At 37.1% G+C, this 12,691-nt stretch overlaps 1 protein-coding gene across 7 annotated transcripts in view; it reads right to left on the bottom strand.

The window, feature by feature from the left end:
* The window catches only part of SMOC2 (SPARC related modular calcium binding 2), a 151,737-nt gene that overhangs the window by 34,921 nt on the left and 104,125 nt on the right, over positions 1-12,691 (bottom strand). For all 7 annotated transcript variants that reach the window (XM_062572194.1, XM_062572195.1, XM_062572196.1 and 4 more), the window contains exons 8-9: positions 12,362-12,548; positions 3,985-4,067 (exon numbers count right to left, since the gene is read on the bottom strand). In XM_062572194.1, coding sequence (XP_062428178.1) covers positions 3,985-4,067; positions 12,362-12,548 — 270 coding nt within the window. The remainder of the gene's footprint in view (positions 1-3,984; positions 4,068-12,361; positions 12,549-12,691) is intronic.

Genomic DNA, 12,691 nt, shown 5'->3' with positions numbered 1-12,691 from the left:
TCTCTTAAAAGCTCTTGACCAGCGTGTGCAGAAAACTGAATTTCTATTTAACATACAAGCTATCCAAAACAGCTTCAAAAGAAAGCATTCGAGACTCTTCAGAGAAGAATACATCAGTTCATTAAAGGATTTCCATTTTACTGTATAACATAGTGGAGAATAAAAGGCAGATACATGAACATTTGAAAACTCTGAGTGAGAAAAATGAAAAAAAAATCTGTTTACTCAGTATGTGACATGCCCTGAGTCAATGGAATCCTTTTTGGGTTCACCTTCATCATTGCAAAAAAACAAGACTCTAAGTAGGATCAAAACCACAAATAACCTCAGAAAAACAATCTAGACTTAAAAAAAATACTTGAGGGGTACATAATAATAATTCCTCCTCTAATGGGAGGAACTTCCAGTCCAATCTAATAGATACAGGTGGTTTGGATCGTTCTTACAAACATTAGACAAGCCTTCAATTTCAAATGCTTTATATTAAATTACTCTCAAAATGCGAGGATATACTCCTAGCCCATTTTAAATCTGAGGGAATTTTGCCACAGACTCTAAGAGATGCCTATCTATTTTCTATGATTTTGCCATAGAAAGATATCCGTGTTTGCCAAAAACTGCATCTTGATTTGTTTGCAAATTATTGCTAAAAAACATTTGCCTTAATATGGAATTGGTTCAAATTTTCAGGTGGTGTAAGTCAGTGTAGCTGCAGAGCTACGCCAATTCAACCCACCTCAGGATGTACCACTGTGTTTTATTCTATTTAAAAATTATTCATAGCAGTAAAGTAATTGTTTTAAAATTTTTGTGGTTTTACATTTCAGGCAGTCACAGTGCTTTCACCCAAGGCCACTGCATTTTTGTGAATATAAACTGCAAGTCAAGCAAAGCTATCCTTTCAAAAATGTATCATCTACAGTTAATCTACTTTTTCTATTCAAACCTGGCACCTAACAATCAGATGCTGTTTAAATTCAGACACTACAAATGCAAACATGCTCTTGCAACACTGTCTACAGTGAAAAACTTTGCATAACAGTCATCCATTTCTACTAAAAATTTGATTATTATTAGCCATCTGTGCAGTTTCAAGCTTCACTCAGCAGTAATTAGATGCAATTTTACCTGTTACTTGGTATCGAGTAGCCACCTTTGTGCAAGACCCTCCTTCCCCTTCTGTTTTTTTAATATCTATAAACTCAATTTGGTTCTGACTTGATGTAATTTTTGTGTTTGAGTGATAAGATAAATTTGACAGTTGAGTGATGAGCACTTGAGCATTTAATAGACAACTTTAGAGATAGAAAAGAGAAAACCATGAGAGAAAAAAAAAAAAAAAAAAAAAAAACTTAAAAGCAGCCATGAAATAAACTCCTCCCTCTATTACTTCTGTAAGGGTGTACTTACTCCATGCTGCTGTAGAATAAGAGAGAGAATTTTCTAACTAGCTCAAAAATATTTATAAAATTTTAGGAAATGGTAGCATTTCCCATATTTAAAAAAAAAACTAAAGCATTTGAAAGTTGAAGATTATTTAAGAATAAGTAACAAAAATATCAGAGAGCAGATCAGGGTCATGTATAATAATGAAAATTGTGAGTCCACATCGCAGCAGTGGTTTGTTGGACTGATTCTTGCTTAATGCAAAATACCATAGAGTGGAAAGAAAGTCAAAAGAGCACTGCTTAACTTAACTACACCTATCAGGTAGAAGCTTACAGTACACAGAGCTCTTGTTAATGGCTTCACTGTGAAAGTATCCTAACTTTGGATAATTCTTTATTACTACACTGTAAGAAAACACTACCAGTTTGGATAAGAAATAGAAGTGTGAAAGCTGACAACTCTTCACCTGCCCTCGCTACTTCTGAGAATCCAGGTACAGAATGCCTCTTCAAAAATCTTTGTAAAAGGCTGAAGTGACCAACAACTGATACTTTTCACAGAACCAAATGCAAAACTTGTGTCTCCGGTTTTCACTCTGTTATACTCTCTTCTCAGTATTCTTTTCACTCAGAAAAATACAAAATCAAGTAAATATACAAATTGGTAATTATGCAAGTACAGTTTTGACATAAATTGATAAGAGAGATACTTATAGTACATGGGAAGTATGGGTCTAATCCTATCTCCACAGAAGTTAGTGGCCAATTTTCCACTGGGCTTAATGGAGTAAGGATGGTAAAGTATGTCCCAAATTATCCCTGATATACTTTCTAACATCCCTGGAGTTACAATAGCAGTAAGTAGCTTCAGTGGGCAAATGCTGACTGATGAAATTATGGATAGACATCATGAATTTGAATGTCAATAGAGGTGTATTTGCCACTAAATTTCATATATCCAAGGATTTATGTGGTACATATGGTTCTGGCTGAATTCAAAATCTGACAGCAGCTGAACAGCGCAATTGCAAGTCAGACACATTCAGTCATTTTTTTGTGAATGAAAACAAATGCAGACAATTTGCAAAGAGCTGTGAAATCCATACTTCAAGCTCAGTTTTTAGTGCAAATCCTTTTTTCAACTCTTAGCACATCACACATACAATATCTTAGGAAAAAAGAATGTGGAGTACCTCAGTCATTTGATTCTGTTTCCCACTATTTATTTAATAAACTGATCAAGATTTACCTGAAAACCAGCAGGTTTTCTGCCCCATTACTACTCCTCTAGATGGCTATTGCCTCACTGCTCTAATAGAAACTTCTTTACAGATTCCAGGCCAAATACGTTCAAGGTAGTTCATACCTATTCATTCGCAGGCCAAAACCGTCAGAGAGGCAAACAGTTCTGTTTCCTTTCCTCATGTTCTTAGAAAAGAATATATTGCCTCCAGACCTTGTCTTGTTTGTCTAAATGAAGTGATTGGTAGTAGACTTCGGAAAATAGGCCTTCTTTCTCCAATATATTATGACTAGCCAGCTTTTTCTGTCTGCATCTTTTTCATGAACACAGATGAGCTGAATTGTACTCCTGGTTCCACAAAAAATAATAGGGCTTTCAAAATGTCTTATTTACTGTGATTTACTTCTTCCCATAAAGAACACAACATATAATTATATATTGTACACTAGCATATTGCTCATATTTCTTATGTCTTTTCAAATTATATGTTTTAATTAGATTTGCTTCATGACAGACAGCATTAATGTGTGCTTCATTCTAGATGAATTTCAGCACTGATGAGCATGTTTAGCTCAGAATTATTGTCTAGACATTTCTCTGGGTCGCTAAACTGAAATACCTCACAAGACATAAAACATCCCCCCCAAATCATTTGTTCGTTATTGCTTCTTTAGCTGATAGTGATTCATGATTTCCTCCCGATTTGGGCGATATCATTGAAACATTCCAACCATCAAGTTATGCATATACATTAAAAGCCTGATTCAACAGTGAAGTAAGTCTACTGACTTCTGTGTGGCTTAACTCTCCAGAAATAAGATCTCTACTATCCAAAAAATGCACTCAGAATCTAACAAATAGCAAGATTTGTTCCTACAATACAGGATATAAAATAATATCATTATGAGGTAAATTAACAAGGGGTTATTTGAAAAAAAGGAAGTAGATAGATTTTTTTTGTCTGATCTGAAGATAGAAGTCAATTTCCCAAGGCTTTTGCTAGAACAAGGATTATGAAGTATGGCCCAAGTTATTCTTGACATACTTGCCGACTTCTCTGGAATGACAGCGGCAAGAAATAACTCCAGTAAGCAACTAGAATTGCCTTTGAACTACTGACTTCAGTATAGGGATCTGATTTGAGAAATGAGCCTTACTTTCTCTGACAACACCTGAAGACCCATATTTACATATGCTGTCCCAAATTCAAAGACTTCAGTTAGTGCCAAATAAATGTAGCAACATCTAAAAGACATATTTTTTTGCATGAGGTAAGAAATTGCTTTTTAAGTTACTGCAGTGAATAAACAAAACACTAACACACATGAAACCAAATTTATCTATTTCACTCACCTTGAAGCTGGCGTCCTTTATACAAATCCTTTGTTTTGGTTGGGTGAGCTCTGGCACTATTATCACACTTAGGTTGTTCATACCTACAGAGCAAACAGGGACAGAAAAAAACATCAATGTCAACTAAATTTAGAACTAATTTATTTCCAGTTTTGTAGTCCAAATTAAACCTGTATGTTTTGTTCAGAGAAGAAGCTTTACTTCTCATTCTTCATTCAGAACAAGCAATGCAAATTCCTCTGCCTAATTTCCACTTTTATCTCAAATAATCTAGGAAATGTTTATTCTTCTAGGGCTGAGACAAAACAGACCAATTATAATCTATTCCGAAGTCCATTATACAGGGAGGAAGGAGAGGAACTGAGGAAGGAGAAAGCTGCGGGGAATTGCCATGAAATAATATGTAATGAAAACAAAATAGAAAGCCAGGTTCCTCCTACCTACCAAATCAAAAAGCTCTAAATAGCATAACAAATTCTGGCATCTGGCACAGTATTCATGTTGTGAAACTCCAAATCACAACAATGCAGGTATTGTAATTAATTTAATACTGTGTATTACTGTGTCCTCTCCAAAACAAGTGTTAGTTTATATAATAAGAGTTAACACTTAATATCTGAACACAAACTGATATGGATTCTGGAACAAAGGGAATTGTGCTGGAATAGTTTGAACTCGGTTATGCAAATCAAATCTCTACCTGCTACTTGAATATTCTGGCTTCTCTGCTCTTTCTGAGAAGTCCAATTAAAGCCAGTTTGTTAGTTCAGCAGGTAACAAGAAATCCTATGCTATCTGTACTTCCAATGAATATCAAGGATATCAACCAGCCGATTTTTCCAATTCATCCAATTCATGACAAAGTTTCTGGGTTCTCAATGGCCCTTCCAGTCTGAGATTCTAGGGATAAGAAACAAAGTCCTGTGCCATGAAACAGCCTTCTCTCTTCTTTTTTTGTTTAGCTTTTCACATCTATTTTACCCTCTCTGTGTAGAAGTGAATATAGCAAGGCAAAGAAATGGCGGTCAGGACTGAGCTCTGGTGATCACTATATAACCATGCTGGTTTTGCGAAGATACAATTCATCATATAAAATCATATAACATAGTTATGATTGTGCAAAGCGTATTCTGAAGTATTCAGTCTCAGTGCCCAGTTGGGCTGTCTCCCAAATACTACAAAGATACCCATGCAACCAGAGAAGAATTTTCATCATTGTATATAGAAAATATCTTTGTACTGGTTAGGAACAGAGGAGCACATATCCATCCCATGGCTATTGGATTTGCTACAGAATTGAATAGAGAAAAATGGTACTTTCTTGATCTCTGGTTTAAAAGAAGTCTTATCTTGCGAGTGTCCAGAAAAGCCATTTTATCCCAGAGTGTATGGTCATAGCTTAGCAGTTTGCACATTTCAAGTTACAATTCCTGTTCTCTGTCAACGAAACTGGGTCTGATTATTCATGCTTGACCTCTTGTCTAGTCCATGTGTAAGTAGAGTAGCCCTAGATCAAAACTGTAAAGCCTTTCTTCTCTCTTTTTTTTTTTTTTTTTTTTTTTTCCCTTCTTTGGCTTAAGCAAGTCCTGTCTGTGTGTTTTTAAAACTTGTTTTTTTTCTGTTTGATGCTAACAAAAGCTTTCAGATATTTCATTATTTCCTTCCTTCTGACCTTACTTGGCAGTTGCATTATGCAGTCCTCTTTTGATAAGGTGATAGTCACACTTGGGGTTTTGGGTTATAACAACCAGTACTTATTGATATTTCAATGGCTTAGATACATTCAATTGCAGCCTAGTTGTAAAAATTGCCTGATATGACCAAAACTTTTGTGTTATACTCTTAGCACGTTTAGACAATGATCAGGTAGATTGCAATCAAAGTTACATGTTACTGAACTCACAAATAAAGTTCTGCTATCTGTGGGATCATATTTAAATACATTCAAGTGTGTGCATGAATAATGTCATAGGCCATAAAGCACAGCAAAGCATAAAAAGTTCTATTTAAGCTACTCAGTCTTAACACTGAAATGCTACTATTTTTGGCAATTTGTGTCTTACCTACTTCATTCTTAACTATTTTTTTTAACCTGGCAAGGTTAAAGGTTATATATGAAATAAATCAATGACTAAAAAAATAATAAGCTCTTAATACATTTTTTATCTCTCTGTGCTTTTAATTATGGCATTTTAATTTAACAGAGTCTCTTTCTCAGAAGTTTTACTTACTTGTTCTCCTACAGAGCTTGAAGCTACAGACTTTAATGCAGAGCACTTCAGGAAAAATTTCAATTCTAAAAAGTTAAATACAGTAATATTACATGTGTCCACATACAGGCTTGTGCACACATGTACTCATTCACTGAATCCTGGTGCCTCTGTATTTTATGTAACACTTGTCTTTCTTTGAAATGCTCCTATTATATGTTCCAAAATATCACATTTACTGAGCTGTATATTAACATGTCTGATCAAAATATACCACGTCAAATTTTTGAAAAAAAAATATTGTTTTTAAAAGTATAAAATGGTGGTTATGTCTTGGATCCCAGCCAGACCATCCCTAAAAACAATTTGTAAGTATTCTGAACTTAATTGCAGGGCAGAACGAAAAAAAGTTGTTGTTTTTCTTTTCCCTTTGAACGCTTCATTTATTTCCACATCATATGAAGAAACTATCCATTGGCCCATCTAATTTTAGATGCTGCAAGAAGTGATATTATTTCACAGGTTTAGGAGTGCTACAAGCACTTTTTTTCCTAGAGAATGGTAGGTATAGAAACTTTGCTTTGATAACATAGTTGAGATTCAGATACCCTATGGATGACCACTTCAATCAGCCAAGACTGAAAGGGAAATCTCTGAGTAATACTCACTAATGCAGTACCTGGCAATGAGCCTGGTCCCTGATTAATCTGACACCCACTACATTCCCCTTATCCTCTTCAGTTATTGTTACTGCTCTGTGCCTACACTTTCTTTTCTGGCCTCCACACTTGTCCACTTCTTCCCTTTTGGCTTACTTTTTTGTTAAATATAGATGTGGCATATCATAAACTAAATCTATTAAAGTCAACTAGGTGTTAAAATGCTGTAACATGAAAGATCCACGTTTAACTCTTTAAAAGCAATAAAATGATGAAAAATTAAGTGAATCATTAGAAATTTACCTGTTTGAACCTTCAGAGACCATGGCCATGCTAAGAACTGGTAAGAAAAACAAACTTGCCTCAGTTTTCATGGGGAAAGAGTGGCAAAGAGATAACATGTTAAAAGGAAGCACTGCCGGGTTAAAATAATGTAGTAAAAAGACATTCCAATTTACTCACTCTTCAGATTTTTAAAACTGAAAGAATACTCAGCACTGAATGTATATCTGGAGTCAGTAAAAACTTACAAAGGCTGTTTTATACCTTTGAGCAGTGCCCTGAGAGTCACTGAGGTATACTGATGTATACATACTGCAGTACCAAGGGTTTAACAGGAATTCTACACAGTGTGGGCAATCCTTTGCAGGTAGATTGGAGATTATTCTGCCCATGATCCTAGCTGCTCAAAAGCCACATTTGGAAGACCTGACTCATGGCTCTCCTGAGTAAAACAGTCATGAGGGTCATGCTCCTGTGATTGAATGATGTCTGGAAGGTATTAGGAGCTACCTGGTAAAGACCATACTGATAAACTCTTTTTCTGATGGCCCTTTCATTCCATGTTTTGAATGCTTACATCATAGGATTTTCAGAGGAATAGTTGTTTGTACTATTTAAATGCATTGTTTCCTTTCAGTATAATGGATACTTCACCTAAGCTTTCATAAAAGCCAGCTTTATGCGAAGTCTTCAACTTCACACACTTCCTGTGAGCATCTTTGCATTAAGCTTCTGTTAACATAATTTCTAGGAGGACTCTATGTCCTATAATGGTTCTCCATTCACTCACCTTTATTTTAACTCTGGAGTGATGTGTTTTTTTCTGAAATACTTTCACTGACAAATGATTTATCCTGACTTCCAATGACAGGGCATTAGAAGATCAGTGAATACTCATAACTTCCACTCATTTTATGGTGCTAATTTAATGGGACTACTTTTTATTTTGGCATACAGAGGCAGATAATATGACAAATTTCCTCATTAATGTTTTCAAAACAAACAACATACAGAATGATAAGCTGTTCTCCTAACAGCTTCCCAGATCTGCATATACAGATTTACAGAAGAGAAATTCCGGAACACAAAGCATTTTTCTTGCTACCAGGAGTACTAATGCTGTCAGATTCTGCAGCAGAGCTTTAGTACCTACTCTTTTGATTTGTATTTTGCAGATGAAAAGTGGAAGGTAGCATACACCATTTTCCAAGAGCCCTTGATTCTTGAAACTAGAAAAGACTCACATATTCTTCACCTATTCCATTCTATAAGAAATAATTACTATAAGAAAACTGCATATTTCTCATCTTACATTGATCTTATCAATTTGTACAAGTACCTGAAGAGAGGGTGTCAAGGGGACGGGGACAAACTCTTTTCAGTTGCCCCATGTGACAGGACAAGAGGCAATGGGCAGAAAGTGAAGCACAGGAAGTTCCGCCTGAACGTGAGGGGCAATTTCTTCACTGTGAGAGTGACAGAGCATTGGAACAGGTTGCCCAGAGAGATTGTGGAGTCTTCTTCTCTGGAGATCTTCAAGGCCCACCTGGATGCAACCCTGTCTAACATGTTCTAGGTGACCCTGCTGAGCAAGGAGATTGGACTAGATGATCTCCAGAGGTCCCTTCCATCCTTACTGATTCTATGATTCTATGATTTGTGGTGCTAATTTCATTAAAGAATCCCCAGAGGGTCAGGAAGAAAATATACTTTCAGCTTTCTCCTCCTTTCTAAGGGAAAAAGTTTGATTTTACAAATATGGACTAAAAGAAATTTTAAAATTCATAAATAATAATGGAATCCCAGCCCATCTAAATCTCACCCAGAAATGAGATCTGAACTCCTAAACTCCAGGAGTTTTCCAGGCTTGTTTTCCAGGAATGCTCAGCACTGTAGACTCCTAAATTTATTAGACATTCATATCATGTAGCATGAAATTCCTAAAATTAAGCACTCTAGTTGCCCTAGTATGCTCAGAAATGTCCCTTCTAGAGATATTACTACATATTACTTAGTTGGACCCCACTATAGTCCCAGTTTAGTGGCTGGAAATTTGAATTCTCTGTACGTCTAGTGAAGCTGGACAAAATCAGATATGGTCAGGACCACAGCAGTGGTCTGTTGTGTTTTAGTTATCAGATAGAGTATGCACCTAGGAAAATGAAAATTTGTGTCTAGCTTATATGCATGAGATTGAATCCAGACCTGCCAGCATTCAAACTTTGGGGACATGCAGTACCATGAATGAAATCCCTGCAGTTGAATTACTATATAGTTTTAGAATGCAAGAGCTTACTGAACAAATAAATAGAAATAAAAGAAGAGGGAGCCTGGTTCTAGCTCCATAAGTGATTCCTCATAGTGTTGGGAAGACCTGGAAATTCAGTCAGTGTGACCACAGAAGCCCAAATCACACGCATTACACACTATAAAATATGAACAGGACAGCTTGCTGATTTTTCAAGGATCACCTCCTCCAGTCTCAAGAATGGTTTGTCCCAATGTGAAGGTGGTGGCAGGAGGTTTGCGTGGATGAACAGGAGTGCCTGACAAAATTCAAACATAAGAAGAAAGTATACAAGAAGTAGAAGCAGGGTCAGGTAATTCTGGAGGAATATACAGACTCCAAATGTGCAGAGATGGAGTTAAGAAAACCAAAGATCATGTGAAGAGCAGGAAGAAGAGCTTCTGAAGGTGTATCAGCAGCAAAAAGACAAAACATGAAGGACAAGAAGGAGATTTGGTAGCCAGCATGAATTTAGAAAGAGGAAACTCTGCTTGTCCAACCCTATAGCCTTTTATGATGAGATGATTGGCTTAGAGGGTAAGGGTAGAAGAGTGGACGTTGTTTATCTTGATTTTAGCAAGGCTTTCTGCACCGTCTCCCATAAAATTCTTACAGACAAATTGAAGTACAGGCAGGAAAAATGGATGGTGAGATGGACTGAAAGCTGGCTGAATTGCTGGGCCCAAAGACTTGTGATCAGCAGCAAAAAGTCACTAACAGTATATTCCAGAGATCAATACTGGAGCCAGTCCTGTTTAACATCTTCATTAATGTCCTGGATGATGGGGATAGAGTGCTCCCTCAGTAAATTCACAGATGATACAAAATTAGAGTTGCTCATACACCAGAATGTTGTGCTGCCATCCAGAGGGAACTCATCAGGCTGGAGAACTGTGTCAACAGGAATCTTATGAAGTTCCACAAATGGAAATGCACATTCCTTCACCTGGGAAGGAATAATCTCATGCACCAGCATAGCCTAGGAGCCAACCAGGTGGAAAGCAGTTTTGCAGAAAAGCACTGGAGTCCTAGTAGACATAGAGTCGAGTCTGAGCCAGCAACATACCCTTGCAGCAAAGAAAGCCAACAGCACCTTGGGCTGCATTAGGAAGAATGTTTCCAGCAGGTCAAGGAAGGCAATTGTTTCCCTCTACTCAGAATTAGGGAGACCATGTCTGGAGTGCTGAGTCCAGCTCTGGGCATATCAGTACAGGAAAGTCATTGACATACTGGAATGAGTCCAGTAAAGGATCACAAAGATGATTAAAGAATTGGAGCATCTGATGAAGAGGGGGCAAGAGAACTGGTATTGCTTAGCCTGTAGAAAAGAAGCCTCAGATCTGATCAATGTATATTAAAGATGACGGAACCAGACTTCCCTCAGTGGTGCCAGCTGAAAGCACAAGAGTCACAAACTGAAATACAGGAAATTCCATTTAAGCACCAGAAGAAACTTTTCTTACTCTAAGGATTATTGAACACTGGAACAGCCTGCCAAGAGAGACTGTAGGACCTCCATCCTTAGAGATATTCAGAACCCAACTGGAGAAGGTCCTGTGCAATCTGCTCTAGCTGACTCTGCTTTGAGCCAGAGAGCTGGAATCCCTGGACCATTTCCAGAGGTCCCTTACAACTTCAGCTATTCTATAATTCTGTAATAAAATGACCTACAAAAAAAGCCAGCAAAAGTCCTATTGTTGATCAGTAAAAGAAGATGATTTGTGTTCAACTTAAGGAACAGGAACTAAGGCTCCATAACATGGTTTAAATTATGCAGCAGGAAAGCTGCACTAGCCTCTAATTTTGAATAAATAAAACATATGTGAACGGACAGACAGACAGAGAGGAAAGATTATCACTAAGAGCAAGAAACAGTGAGCAAATCTGTGGGTGGAGCAGAAATGGGACACTTTGGAATATCTAAAGAATATCTCTAGGTCCTCAGATAACAGGTATACTGATGCTACAGTTTCAGGACCAAATCTGAACTACATCATTTGACATCAGCTTTCCAGAAAGAGTAGCTCACCTGAAACTTTTAAGTCATGATTACTTCATCTAGGAAATTGTACTGTAATTGACATGTGCCAACCTACTGTACAAACAACTATCAGTAAATCAGCACTTGAAGAATATGCTACTCCCCAAGAATATAACACAATATAATTGCAGCAAGTGTCTTAAAATGCTTTTCATAAACATTATGCAAAGGATCAAAGATGATCTTTGCTTAAGTTTGAAAAGATTTATGCTTGCATCAAGCTATCAACACAGCCCAGCAGCTTTATATGAGTGCATATAGCTTTTCTACAAGAGCCAAACCTCAATTACTAGCCTAAATAACATCCTTTGGAACCTGATATATGCCTTGCCTACATCTGGTACATGTGGCTCAGCACACTTTACCATATATCTGGCTCAGCTGAAATGACTGAACTTCAAACTTCTATTAATAATGCACTAAAATGATATTTCCTCTCCAAGGGTTCACAGACAGTCGTTCTACCAAAGCCAGTCATATAAAATATTTGAGGAAGTTGCTGGAAAAATAATTGAACATTTCTGAGGTTGTCTTGGGTTTCTATCATAGCCCATCCCACTTGGTTCTTTCATGTTCAGGTTACAGGGGTGTGAGGTTTCCTCTGGCTTGATTCATTATCAGCTCCAAACCCTTGGCTTCCCAGGACAAAATAAAAGGAAAGAAAGAAGAGAACTGTAGAAGCCTACAGCCTGTGACATTGCAGTCAGTCTTTGGCCATCTAGTCTTAACTTTTCATGATTCTTAGACATATTTTCACATAATCTTCACAGTGGAAGAAATCTGTATGATGTAATTGCACTAGCAGTAAAAATCTGCATGCTAGTACATAATGTACTAGGGCATCAGTCCCCATGACCCTCTCATTACATGTTCAAGCACTGAAAATGTATTCCCTTACCTTGTAGACGTGCCAGGGATGGGACGTCCTGTATCCACAAGAACACACCAACAGTAGCCTGTTGAAGGATGACACTGAACAGGTTTGTAAAGGCCACCCTGAGCACACTCTGGAATGAATACATTGTCTTTCTGGGGTTGTTTAGCTTCCTCCAGTGCTGACTGAAGTTCTTGATCACATGATGATGCTTTTGGAAGGAAAAGAAAAAATAATGAAGAAGCTATATGTAAAGGACTCACTGGAATTATCAAACAATTCTTAGATCTCTCTGTAATTGTACGTAAGAATTGTATTTGAAGAGGCTCACTACAGCTCAAATATCAGCTACAT

The sequence above is a fragment of the Rhea pennata genome, chromosome 3 (assembly GCF_028389875.1).
Source record: "Rhea pennata isolate bPtePen1 chromosome 3, bPtePen1.pri, whole genome shotgun sequence".
Taxonomy (NCBI): domain Eukaryota; kingdom Metazoa; phylum Chordata; class Aves; order Rheiformes; family Rheidae; genus Rhea; species Rhea pennata.
Note: the sequence above shows the minus strand (reverse complement) of the source record. Positions and strands in the feature narration are given on the sequence as shown.